Below are 13,561 nucleotides of genomic sequence, written 5' to 3' on the forward strand. Positions count from 1 at the left end.
CACCTAAACAGATACATTCCCCTATCCCCTTCCTTCACACACAACTCTATTCGCATTCATCCAATAAAGATACTCCACTCCCATCTAAGGCACTCCATCTTAAGATGTTTTTCTTAACATGAACCTAGAAGATTGGGTTCACTGGATACCAGTCATTCCTGAATACTTTGCTGGAATAAAATACCTTAACAGCAGGAAGATTGTCCAGTCCAAAAAAAAAATTGTGGCAATTCTGTTCAAGTGGAGATCGGCACGTCTTGTTCAGCAACTATCAAGTATCACTCCCTAATTCTAGACAGGAAGCTCGCGCTTAACAGACAGATAAGGGACCAAATTAATTAAGGAAAAGCGGTCTTTTGGCCTCCTAGATTCGCTTGTCTTCATTTTTTCCTGTAGCTGTCTCAAGAGAATCAGCAGCAGCTGTATATTCGAGTTTAGATCAGTGTTCCTGTAAGACGGGGGATAGTTCGTCAAGACTTCCGCTAGAAGCACATCGCTAACAACACAGATTACGTTGCATTAAAATCACCAATGTGAAGTTCTTTGCAAACAACTGGCTGAACAATAGCAAAGACTAAAGAAGTTGTACTTTTAATATCGAGTGAAAGAAAGATAAACGTTATGTAGCTTTACATTACTTTATTTCGGGACATTTTAGGTGCGAGTTTCCTGTGCAATTTGTTTTGTTTTTGTTCACGTATTTCCGCACCTAAAAACGGCTATTTCCGGGGAAACCCGGATGGAAATAATTTTGCTCACGATTGCTGAGTACACTGTTAAGTACGTTCGAGTAAAAGTCGAAAAGGGTCGAAGATTTAGAGGATAAGCAGTAATATCACAATTTTTTATTTAATGTTAACCACTTAGGAGGTTATATTTCCTAATTTTGTTACATCCATTTTAGCACCAATAGTAAAAACGATCACAATAATTTGTGGCATTCCAATAATACTGTCACTGTCTCTACTCAAATCATAATATCGATATATTGAATTGGTGGTCGTGTTGCCGCAGTTCAGATTGGCGGAAGATTAGAGAGGTATTGGTCCACTCCAGCTGTGAATTGTTATTTTAGCTTTAAATTAAATTTATCTGCATCCATATTGTGGATATTAATTCCATTAAATTGCCAAAATCAGCGGGAAATTGGCGGCAATTAGTGGAAATTGTACAATTAAATGGGTTAATTTATTGTTCGATAGGGAAAATTGAGGAGGATAAATTTTAAAGGAACAATATGATGTTTTATTAATTACAATTCAATAAAGCGGAACTATATTAACCGATATTAGCGAAAAAGCTCGTTTCCGGGCCCAAACTGTGTCAGCAAATATTAAAATTTAAACACTTCCGATTTTTCCGTATTGAGTTATGATGTTAACAGACAGACAAATACGCACAAGTCTATGTAATCAAAGATGATGCTTCAAAGACCCCTCATCATGGAAGCTGATTTCTTTAAAATGTTTAAGGAATTAGTTCAGCGGTGATCTTGAGTTCCAATTCTCTAGCTGATGGCCCTTTGAATTTTTTTTTTTTTTTTCTAGAAGCTTTTTACAGCTTACGAAATTGTTGTCTACAACGAGAGAACACTGTCCGGAGGCTGACAGTTCATGGAAAATAAAAAAAAAACTCCGAGTTCCAATGATGGGTTAGAAACTGGAAAATTTCTTATCAAGAGGAAATCATATGAGTATGTACACTGCAGACTTTTCCTTTACCTTTGATCTTTTCCTTTTTCCCAGGCTACTAGTAAAGAAAAATATTTTTATTTAAGGATGTGCATCAAAGCGACGACCTCTAGAAGAGACCTCTCTCTACACATGGAAATAAATCCAGAATCGACCAACCGGAAAGAGTATCCCTTATTGAATTCTCTCCCCTCACTGAAGTGGCACTTCAAGGACGTATTACAATATTGAGGGAAGTTGAAAGAAAATCAGCTGACCGAATTGTTACTTTAAGTATGACGTGCCACTTCCGGTCAAATGACTACTTAGTTGTGCGTTATTTAATAGAAGACGAATCCATGGATTTTTTTTTTCATTAAGTATGGAATGCTAGCAGCTTTTGTGTGTCTGTGTGTGTAAAAGAAAGTCTTGCGAGGCTTTCCATTTCCGTGATACTGCTGAAAAGTGGTTTGCAGCAAATTGGTTTGTACGTACATCTGCTAAGAACAGGAAGTCGCTGAATTTTCCGAATTGTTATTTCGTATATTGGTGGCAATGGTCCCTGGATAAGATCATATCAGCTGCCATCAAAGTCTCAATTCACTGAATCGATTTTTCAGGATTTCCTTGTAAACGGAACCAACGATTTCCTTGGCTATTCTTGGTATTCTCATTACGCCGCATTTCGATCTATAACTTTTATTTCCCGGAAAAGGCTCCTCGAGGCTCTCCCCCTTTGTTATTTAGGTATCATATCCGGTAGTTTATAATTTAGGTATTTATACTTACAAACTATGGGCCAGCTCACTAAGAGTTCAGTTTTTTTTCAAAGGTCTTGGACACAATCTTGGTTTCAGTCCTCTTGAGGCTGTAGGGCTCTCTAAGGTGGTAATGAAGATGTGGAAGAAAAAGATCTGTTAGTTTTGGTCATGTGAGTGTGAATGGCCTTGAATGTCCAGTTCTCGGTATATTTGTCCAGGCTGATCAAGTCTTTTAGTCAGTGCGTTCCACTAAGCGCTCACAACGATCAAAATGTACCTTCAGCCGTACAGACCGCGGTCGTTGTGGTCGTGGCGAAAACGTCACTAATGACGTCATTATTTTTGCTCACGCGAAGCTCACAACGCCCACCCACCTTAAGAGCTGTAGGTCGAAGTGAGCGTTCAGAAATTTGGCGCAATTTTTTAAAGCAAAGATGGCGACCGAAAAAATTATATCAGATAAATGAAATGTAAATAATTGAATGTGTTTCTCGGAAGTCTAAAAAAAAGTAATAAAATGAAAAATCACTTATCCCTTTACATATTAAATCACTGAATAACGACCAATTACACTTTGATAGTTAATAATGCGTGGCCTAAGTTTTCGCTTTTCACCATTGCGATTTTGAAAAATTGCATTCCACTCTTCATCGGAACTAGATGAAGAACTTTCTAAAGCATTATTACGTTGCATTAATAAATATCCTACTGTTGCCACAAAAGACATTTTAATTTTATTTAAACGTAAATTTTATAAGTACTCCACGAAAATGTAATATAAAAATTGAATTATATATATATTTTTAATATAAGTCAACTTTACCAATAATTATTAAAGTTTATTATAACTGCTTATAAACGGGGTTAAAATTAAAAAACAACCTCTTCAAGCTTCTGACTTATTTTCGAGGTCGCCATTTGTAATGTTTACATGAACGGTTAAAACGCCCTAATAGTCCATTCCACTTGGGTTTTTCGATTGTAACACTCGCAAGTACAAGTGGAAAGGGACAAAACCCTTTCGTGGTTCGTGAGCGTGATCATTGTGAGCGCTTAGTGGAACGCAACCTTAGTCAGTGCGTTAGCTTAGTAGTAATCCAGACTGGACAGGTCTAAAAGAGATCTTTAAGGAGCATCTTGTAGAGCCAGTACAGTGCCAGCAGTGTTTCTCTTAATTAGCGGGGGCTGTAACTGTTCCAAGTCCAGTCTATGCTTGTTGCAGTTTTCGTGTTGATTTGCAGCCACCAGGTGAGTTTGTGCATCAAGGATTCTGCCGAGGAAACGCATTTCGATTAAAAATATGTCAATAACAATCCAAATTTTAAGAAAATCGATTGCCTTAATAATTTAACGATTTCCTTTAAAAAAAAATTAATGTGTGGCTGTGTCATGGACACGGCCGTGTGTTGTACGTGAATACGTTTACGTAACGGGTTATATTTTTTATATAAAATATTTTTATTTATGTATTTAGGATGAAACAATGTGTCTTCATAATCGACGATCGAACACAATCTATGTCTATACAGTCCGTTGTCGATGTAGAAGCGATTTCATCATCCACTTGCATAATTTCAACCGCCCCAGCTGCAGATGTACGGGACACCGTCGTTGATCCGCTCGGCCGCATTCATTCTTTTACGTTCCCGGCACAGCTTGACTCGGTCATATGGTGTTTTATTATTACCATTCGATTGTTCTTGAGAAGCCCTTCCCAACCGTATACGATCTCTGTATTTGGCTTTTCGACGCGTATAGGCCGACATTATATATTTTTGATAATATTTTTTATTCTAACACCTTATTATATTCACTGTCACTATTTTACACTGTTTTATATACAATCGATAGATTGTGACGACAGCTGACGATTAAAACTTAAACGAACATCGTAGCTTCTAAAAGTTATACCATTTGCAAATCTCGATACGCAGTAAAATGATCTCAAAATGGCGGCGCTTCCCCGTCCAACGCGCGCGATGCGTCACAGTCCTCGCTTATCGTAATGAATTCTTTGATCCTTTAGCTATCCAGTGGTCTAATTTAATTTTGGATGAGACGATAGATTCGAAACTATGATGCCAAACTGTATCCCCCGATTTTGTTATCATTAGGTTTTTTGGATTGCCTCCATACGATAGAAAATTTAAAGACGTATTCACATCAATATTTAAAAGGTTCCTTACAAAATTGCCTTAAAAGAAAATCGTGCATTCGCGTTTATTTTGATAAATTTTAAGAAGGGGGCCAACCAAAATAGACTCCAACCATTGGAGCGATAGGCAATTTTTCCGTGATCTGTTTGATTAGATTCATTCTATGTATTCCTTTTTGTTTATCTTATAAATGTTTTTCTTTTTATTACCTAGGATTTTCTGATCTATTTGTTTTTCTTTCCAACATAATGTTTTTCTTTAGTTTTTAAAATTATGTAATCAAAGCCTTGATTTTGTTATTATTTTGTAATCAAAGTTGATTTTTATTTTACATTCTTATTTTGTCTCCATGCTATTATCAGTACGTATTATATTTTGTACTGATCCTTACTCTATTTGTAAAAACAAATGTTTACACAAATAAAATTATTATTATTATTATTACGTTCTCGATTAGAAAGGCAAACATAAAGAACCAAACAATGTTCATTCCATGATTTTGAATGTTGAATTCGTGTAAACAGTTTTTAATAACAGGATGTGTATAACACGTGGAATTTTTTATGTATAAATACATGAGAATTACATGGAATTATCACCAGTGGTCAGTGAGTAGAATTGTAGTCGATATGTTCAGCGTACAAGTATGTTACCTAGCACGATTAGTTGTGTATACTGATTGGTTATCAAATTCTCTGAGCATTTAGTGATTGGGGGTTTTGGTTTCAGAGTTTGGTGATAGTTGGCGTATTCGCTGTGGCAGCCGCTGATGTTGGAGGCGGACTGGCTGGAGGACTTGGAGGTTATGGTAAACACGTTGATTACTACGTAAGTATTTTACCCTAAAAATTCCAGTAATTACTAAACCAATTTTAATCATTGTAAGAGAGAGAGAAAACAGAACTAATTCTTGCGGGAACGATTCCTCCGCAGGCTGTACCCCACTACAACTATGAATACAAAGTCCATGATCCACATACCGGCGACATGAACAGTCAACATGAGACCAGGGAAGGTGATGTAGTCAAAGGTTATTACACTCTGAACGAGTCTGGCGACACCATCAGAGAGTTACACTATACAGCTGATAATCATAATGATGAAGTGAAGAGAGTCGAACGTTCTCCCGTCTATGGATATCATCATCATCATCATCATCATCATCATCATCATGGTCATCACTATTGACTGGATTGATCGATGTTAGTTTATCGCTGGGAATTTATCGATTAATGTTTAAATAAAGATTTTATATTGAACAAAAAGAAATCTTGTGTTATCGATCATTCACACTTAAGAGTGTAAAAGCAATACTCAAGGTTCTAAACCTGTTCATTTTCTTGCAGTTTCAAAACCAAATTAAATTCTCACATTGTCACGAAATGGCATTTTAAAAGAGAGAATCTACCTCAATTATTATCCTAAAATTTGGTTGCAATAATTATAGTTAATATGAGAAAGACAAAACGCAATATTTATTTATAACTAAAGTGACCAAAAAAAATACAAAAAAGATACAATTACAGTTTACTATTAAATTAAATAAGGTCACTAATTAAATATTGGCCAATATTAATAAAAAATAGTCTCACAGTAGGCCGAAGTTGAATCTCACAGTTGCCGTAGGCTAAAGTAGCATCACTTTCGGTCGTCTCCACGTAGGTGGTAGGCGTTGCCCTATATCCCTGAGAGGTGGTCTACCTGGGAAAACTCTTCCAGGCAGGTACACTGGCAGGGTACTTCTGTTTTAGCCTATTTTCCACAAGAAGAAGTTCTTTAAAAAAAAATCCGGCATCAAACTGTATGTGGATGTCCGTCTCAATCGAAAGATGCTCCAATACTCTGTCTCGGCCGCCGCGTCCACCAGTTTCCTGTTACAAAATTCACTTTTCCCTCCACTGGACTAAGGGGTTTCCGGCCGTTCTTCTAGCCTATTCTTAACAAGACAAAATAAACTATATGTAAAAGGGCCATCAGAGGGGGCTGACGACAACGCCACACAGCCTGAAGGTTAGGTTATAGTCTAGGAAGGTTTAGCGACATTTTAGAGTGTTTACGTTACAGTTTTTCTTAGTGTTTAACGACGGTGAAATATAACTAGTAATTTAATTTGTAAACCGTCTTACATATATTTCCCGAACTATATTCGGGTAATACCATCTCTCCACAGAACTTCCTTAAAAGAAGCTCACCCGGCACGATTACAACAGGTTCTCTTGGTAAGATTGTAAGAGAAAACAAAACCAGCTAGCCCATGAATTTGATCAAAAATATCACGATCAATTTGCCCAAATTATTGGTCCGCCTACTTTTGCCCCGTTGGTCCAATATTGATGTACACAAAGTTGAGAACACGACAGCTGGTCTCCACCATAAATCAAAGTATTGGACAAGGCGACGTGCTAGCTTAGAGGTCAGCTAAATTCCCGGTTTCCTGGCAGTTGGAGGACTTAGTACTTCCGGGCCCTCGAGATTCTTCTACTCCATAAATATGGAAGTTATTTTCTTGTGCCACCTTCAAAGACCTTTCAACACCCAATCAAAATATAAATTGCTTTTTTTATTGCTATCGAAAATATATTTTTTGCATTTTTTTTCATGGTAACTTGGAACTTTTACTTTTTGTTGTAATAAGAAGGTTGCTAGGTGATGAGTATTACATCACACATGATTTTCTCTCGTATCGTATGAGTCTTCAAAACTAACATTCATTATAAAAATAAAATAACATTCATTGTAAAATCATTAAGTATTTATTGTAAACATTAATATTGACAAAACTATCAAAGATCTCTGGAGACAATAACAGCGTTTTCTCTTAACTTATATAAACGAGTTAGACCCTGCACGTGACGTGACAAACATCAATAACAGGAATGCATCACGCGATTCCTGGTGGAACAACTGGCTTCCACTCTGGGTCACAGAGGCTAGTTCAGCCTTCTAGTGGTTTGCTATTTGATGCTTTGAAATTAATTCTATACTTTCTCATACACTGATGGTTTGAGAAAATAAAAAAAAAATTGGAGATTTCTCTCAAAGTTTGGGGGGGGCGGAAGTGAAATATGAAGGGTCTAAATTCTTCAGTGGTTCCTTAGTATGATTGGCTGTAACCAGATTACCCGGTCTCCTGTACCGCTTTCTCTGCAAAGTCCTCTCCAGATGCTCCAAAACAGGGATGCAAAAACTAAAAGAAACAATTTTCAACCATTGCCTAAACCTTAACACCTCAATTGGAATAAAAGTAAAGTGCCTATTTTTTTCAGGCGAGCTTTACGTCCAACTACCAATCAGGTGTCGTGGACGGAGGCGACTAGCAAACATACTTTACTATAAATTTCTCAAATTAACCATTAAATAAAATCCAAGGCATAGACCAGGGGAATCGAACCCACTAAACCAACAATACATCTTAGCTTTGCGGGTCTAGCCTATAACCGCCTAACATACTTTACTGTAAATTCCTCATATTAACCATTAAATATAATCCAAGGCCTATACCAGGGGTATCGAACCCACTAAACCAACAATAAGCCTTAGCTTTGCGGGTCTAGCCTATAACCGCCTAACATACTTTACTGTAAATTCCTCATATTAACCATTAAATAAAATCCAAGACCTAGACAGACACCGAGAATCGAACCTACTAAACCAACAATACATCTAAGCTTTGCGGGTCTAGTCTCTTAACCGCTCGGCTATCGTGGCGCCTCACTATTGGAATTTAAAGTTGATAATGAGAAAATATCGGCAATGAGGAAATATCCTCCCTTCGCTCCTGACATTTTGCGGTAGAGGTCAAATGCTCTCCTAAGCCCCTCAGTTAACCAGGAAAGGCTATTTCAGAAGAAGAAAAAGGGAAGGCAGTTATTCATTGCTCCTTCTCAACTAGCGGGAGAGGCGTGAGATTGATGGTTGTGTCATCCCGGCTATACAATAAGTCCTCACACTGTCCCTGTGGCCCACTCCTTGGAGCAGTTTTGCCAGCAGACCCACAGGAGGTAGTGATCGGATTTTAGCCCTCGAAGTTACTTAGGTTATAAGTGCATCCTCCCACACGTACCCACAATTCAACAAAAAACGGAAATAAATCGTCAAGCATCAAAGATATTGTTATCAACTTCAATACTGAGAAGATTCCGTGTGAGTTTATTACTATAATTTATGTGATCCCATTGTAGCAAATGCTATCTGAATCACAATGCATGTCAAATTAATTAATGTTAACACACGTCCCAGTCTTGCTCTGAAATACGGAACAAGGTGCGCTACGAAATGCAACACATCATTAAGGCAAACTGCATTCAGGTGAATGATTACTAGCCAATAGGAAGCGGTGGTCTGCTACATAAATCAACCAGTAACATTCCCCTAATTTAATCTACATAGTACATAAACTTACTTATATATGTATAAATAAGTAAGTTTACATAAATATATAAATGCTGTTTGCATAATGGCTGCCAAGAATACAATATGCTTAGTCGATCGTCTTTATTTATTGGAAATATACAGTTTTCCCACCCCTTTCTGGAAAAGTTGTGGGGGTGCTAATGTGACATCCGGTGAAGAAAACCAAGTACCAACTGCGATAAGTTGATTATCATTAGGAGATACTTTGTGAAAACATTTTGCAAGTTCAAGTCCTCTTCCGCCTCTTTAAAAAAAAAAACATTTAAAGTACTTTAGAATTAAAGCGTGTGTTCGGCAATATGGCGCTTGGAGGGGGGGAGTAGAGGGTTAAGGAGTTTACACCTCTTCAACAACAATGGCACTATTTAATCTAACAGACAATAGCCACCTCCTGCTCACTAGACTAGCCAACACCACTTTATGGTAGCCACCCTGGCGCCAACTTCATCACAGGAAATTACCTATAAATTATTGAGTCATACTTAAAAAAAAAATAATGGTATGACTTCCCTTACGACTACCTCTTAGCCTCTTCCCATAGTCCCACCATTTTCTGCAGTTTCAATTTTGTTTAAAAGAGATATACAAACAAAACTTCTACAGTTCGAAGAAAATTATTAGAACCATTTTCAAGAAAATCCCAACAAACTGGAAAAAACTGGATAATAGTATTTCCGGTGAACCAATTTCCTGTAATTCTCAAGGTCTTTCAGGGGCCTAGCCCCCCCCCCCACTCTTTTCCAAGTAATTGATTATGTCTAGGGATGTTACCAATTGTTAGAAAATCATATAAAACTAATAAAATAACCAAACAATTGTTGGATTATTGTTTTATTATTATTCGTTAGCGCATTGACGTCACTGGCCATTATCGTCTAATTATTACTATCGTCGCCAAAAAAAAAATCGCCACAAATAGATACCAAAATATTCATCGATTACAAAATAATCGTTTATTGGAGAAGCCAGCCAGCTAGCCCTTCACTTACAAAGTTGATCATAAATGCAAGACCCTACGCAGCAGTTAAGGCATAATTTATTTGCATGCTCCTTCATTGGTATGTGCAAGCACACAGTGTCTCTGTTAATACGCTTGGCGCTCTCCCTCTGCCCTTAGGGAACTCCTCGTTCTCCTACCTTTTAAAACTTAATGTTGTAATTACTGGGTTCGAAACTGCCCAGTTTTTTTTTTTTAATTTATTTTATCATTCCATTAATACTCAATAAAAGTTTTTAATTCATCGAGAGCCTGCTGCAGTGGTTAGGGGAGGCTAACCTAGTTTAATTTTGTGGTTTTTATGGTTAAAACAGTGCACCTGGATTCATGTGTTGAGATTGCAGGAAGTGCTTGCATACAATTTCCTGTTTGAACTCGCTTCATTAACCAATTTTCCACAGCATTCTTAAATAATTCTTAACTAGTGTGTGTAAGTTAACCGCCGACCTTGTTCTCTTTCACTTTTCTCTGGAATTTATGGAATCTGTTTAGTTCTGCTGCATGCAGGTCACTTGATAGAAGTAGCGTATCCCTTAATAGACATATCCGGAAATAGTGATTACTCTTTTGGAAAAATCGTAACAACAGCTTTTCTCTGCTTGTTTGCCAACATATGCGCAGTTTATTTACTAAATTTATCTTTATATCCCACTATTACTTTACGCATCATATGCTCCATGTCCTATTTCATCCCTACGAGTAGGGATTTAGAATACATCCACAGAGGAAACTCTGCTTGACGTCAGAGCCGACTAAAAGGGTACCCTGGGAGTGCCGCTGTTCCGGAGTGGGGGCTCTGGGTTTCCTCACATCCTTTACTCCTTCTTTCTAATCCCTTCTAACCTGATTTCACCTTTTTTGAAATTTATCCCAGAAAACTGCGCCCTGGGAAGGCAACCAGAAGACAGAATTCTCTCTCTCTCTCTCTCTCTTACAAATGATCACACAGACGAATTTTTAAACAAAAAAAATTAACGTGTGGCTGTGTCATGGACACGGCCGTGTGTTGTAAAGTGAATACGTTTACGTAACAAGTTATATTTTTTATATAAAATATTTTTATTTATGTATTTAGGATGAAAACAATGTATCTTCATAATCGACGATCGAACACAATCTATGCCTATACAGTCCGTTGTCGATGTAGAAGCGATTTCATCATCCACTTGCATAATTTCAACCGGTCCCAGCTGCAGATGTAATGACACCGTCGTCGTTGATCCGCTCGGCCGCATTCATTCTTTTACGTTTTACATTACAGCTTGACTCGATCTTATGGTGTTTTATTATTACCATTCGATTGTTCTTGAGAAGCCCTTTCCAACCGTATACGATCTCAGTATCTATTTTTGATAATTTTTTTTTATTCTAACACCTTATTATATTCACTGTCACTATTTTACACCAATGTTTTATATACAATCAATAGATTGTGACGACAGCTGACGATTAAAACTTAAACGAACATCATTGCTTCTCCAAGTCAAATGTTATACTAATTGCAAATCTCGATACGCAGCAAAATGATCTAAAAATGGTGGCGCTTCCCCCACCACCGCGCGCAATGCATCACAGTCCTCGCTTATCGTAATGAATTCTTTCGATCCTTTAGCTATCCAGTGTGGTCTAATTTAATTTTGGATGTAGACGATAGATTCGCAACTATAATGCCAAACTGTATCCCCCGATTTTTTGTTATCATTAGATTTTTTTTTTTAGGATTGCCTCCATATGATAGGGAAATTGTTAAGACGTATTCAAGAGTCAAAATCAAGAATCATGGGGACCACAAAATTGATACATCATGGGAATCTGTACGAAGAGATCAAGTGGAAACTTTAATAATCAAAATAAAGACATTAAAGTAACTTGTGTATTTACAAGAATGAAAAGTGTGGGGGGGGGCGCCTCTCTGCAGTTGCAGGCGGGGCTAGAAGTTTCCTGCTAATGAATACAAATTGGCCCCCTCGCTGCATTCATTATTCATTTCCATCAGTCTCTCCCCTCTCTTCCCCCCCCCCGGCACAAAAAGTCCATGTCCTGTCAAATTACATTTAATATCAGTTTACATTATTACAAACTGTGTAATCATACTGTAAGGGCGCTAAATTTTGTTTTCTTTCCTTCTTTTTTGTTTCTTTTAAAAGTGAATTACTGCCGGAAATGTTTACCAAATTACAGTATAATGTAAACTGTTAATTTACTTTTAGTTAAAAAACTTTGTCTAACTTTTTGCTTGTTCAAAATAAGTCAAAAGTATTTGCGATCTGCCCAAAAAGTTTTGAAATTTGAAGCCCTCTGAACATGTTTGCCAAAGAACCTTCTGACAGAGTGGAATAGATTCTTACAACGTCAGGTTGTCTTCACGATAATTCATTTAGGTTAATGATTGTACAGAAAAGAAAGGAAGATTTGGGAAGAAGTTGTTAATCTGCGGGGAGAGGTGTGGTGTCCAGAATGTATAACAATTGTCAGTGTAAACAAACTATAATTAATTCTTCCAATAAAAGTTTACATTCGTACATAAAGAAAAAACAATAAGTTATAAACCTTGGTTGCAACTTAGACAATTTTACTCACTTACTTTTGGGCACTTACTAAATAAACAACACATAATTAAAGAGATCTCACTAACTGGCAGCACGCACGTACATATATATCCATCATCTTAAGAAGAGGTCAGAAGGTTATCTCAAAACAGGTTAGTACCTTCTGGCGAGCGCTTGTGCTAGTCGGTTAGCGATACCTGCGCACCCTGTCGATTAAAATTTATTTCTAATGGGGCGGCTCGACGTCGTTTATTACATTTTCCTCAACAAAGCCGTCTATTTTGTAAGAGGAGTGTGCTTGGGCATCACACTTATGATGAATAGACTACTGTCTTTCTGTTTTTGTTGAAATTCCAGGAAGAGCTAGTTTAGAGCTCAGGTTCTAATGGAATTTCTATCTTCTCGTACTGCCTGGCTACACTGAAAGCATTCATTGATCATTTCAACGAAATTAGAGCTAGTAAATTCCAGACATTGGGCTAAGTTTCCTCTAGCAAGAATGTTCTCCTGGTAAGGAGTGCCTCAGAGAATGAAGAGCTGGGAAAAGTTTGGCCAAAATCGGGCGCCTCTTCTTCGAACCTGGTCTCGAACCTGATGTTGATGTGCCGCCTCTTTGTCACTTCATTCAGGAATGGACGGCCGGAAAGTTAATCTTTCCCTTTTTAATCCCTTGTTTTTTAGGCAATGTGGTTCCAACAGATCCTTCTACATTATTGGAACTCATGGCAGATCCTGTTTTGTAGGATTATTGCGTGACAGAAGGAAATTCCCTTTAATCCCTACAGGTATTGTTTGACTTTTGATGGGTACAGGATCTTAGTGGAAAAGCTCAGGATGTTTCCTTCTCAAGATGAATATATTTGTCTTTAATTCAAGAGACTGAATTCCAGGGCTGAATTTTTCTTTTATACCCCGAATTATATTGGTTTTGTAGGCGCCACGGTAGCCGAGCAGTTAGAGGCGAGACCTGTAAAGCTAACATGTATTGTAGTACTGGGCTCGATTCCCGGTATTA

General features: G+C 37.5%; 1 protein-coding gene across 1 annotated transcript in view; it reads left to right on the forward strand.

The window, feature by feature from the left end:
• Positions 1 to 5,856, forward strand: part of LOC141452745 (uncharacterized) — a gene marked incomplete at its 5' end in the record, with an annotated part of 68,641 nt that extends 62,785 nt beyond the window's left edge. Inside the window, 2 exons of the mRNA XM_074125144.1 lie at positions 5,317 to 5,415; positions 5,521 to 5,856. Of these exons, the coding sequence (XP_073981245.1) occupies positions 5,317 to 5,415; positions 5,521 to 5,775 (354 nt within the window). The remainder of the gene's footprint in view (positions 1 to 5,316; positions 5,416 to 5,520) is intronic.
• Between the last annotated feature and the right edge of the window lie 7,705 nt (positions 5,857 to 13,561).

Source organism: Rhodnius prolixus, unplaced genomic scaffold, assembly GCF_049639745.1.
Source record: "Rhodnius prolixus isolate KJV_2025 unplaced genomic scaffold, Rpr scaffold_3, whole genome shotgun sequence".
NCBI lineage: Eukaryota > Metazoa > Arthropoda > Insecta > Hemiptera > Reduviidae > Rhodnius > Rhodnius prolixus.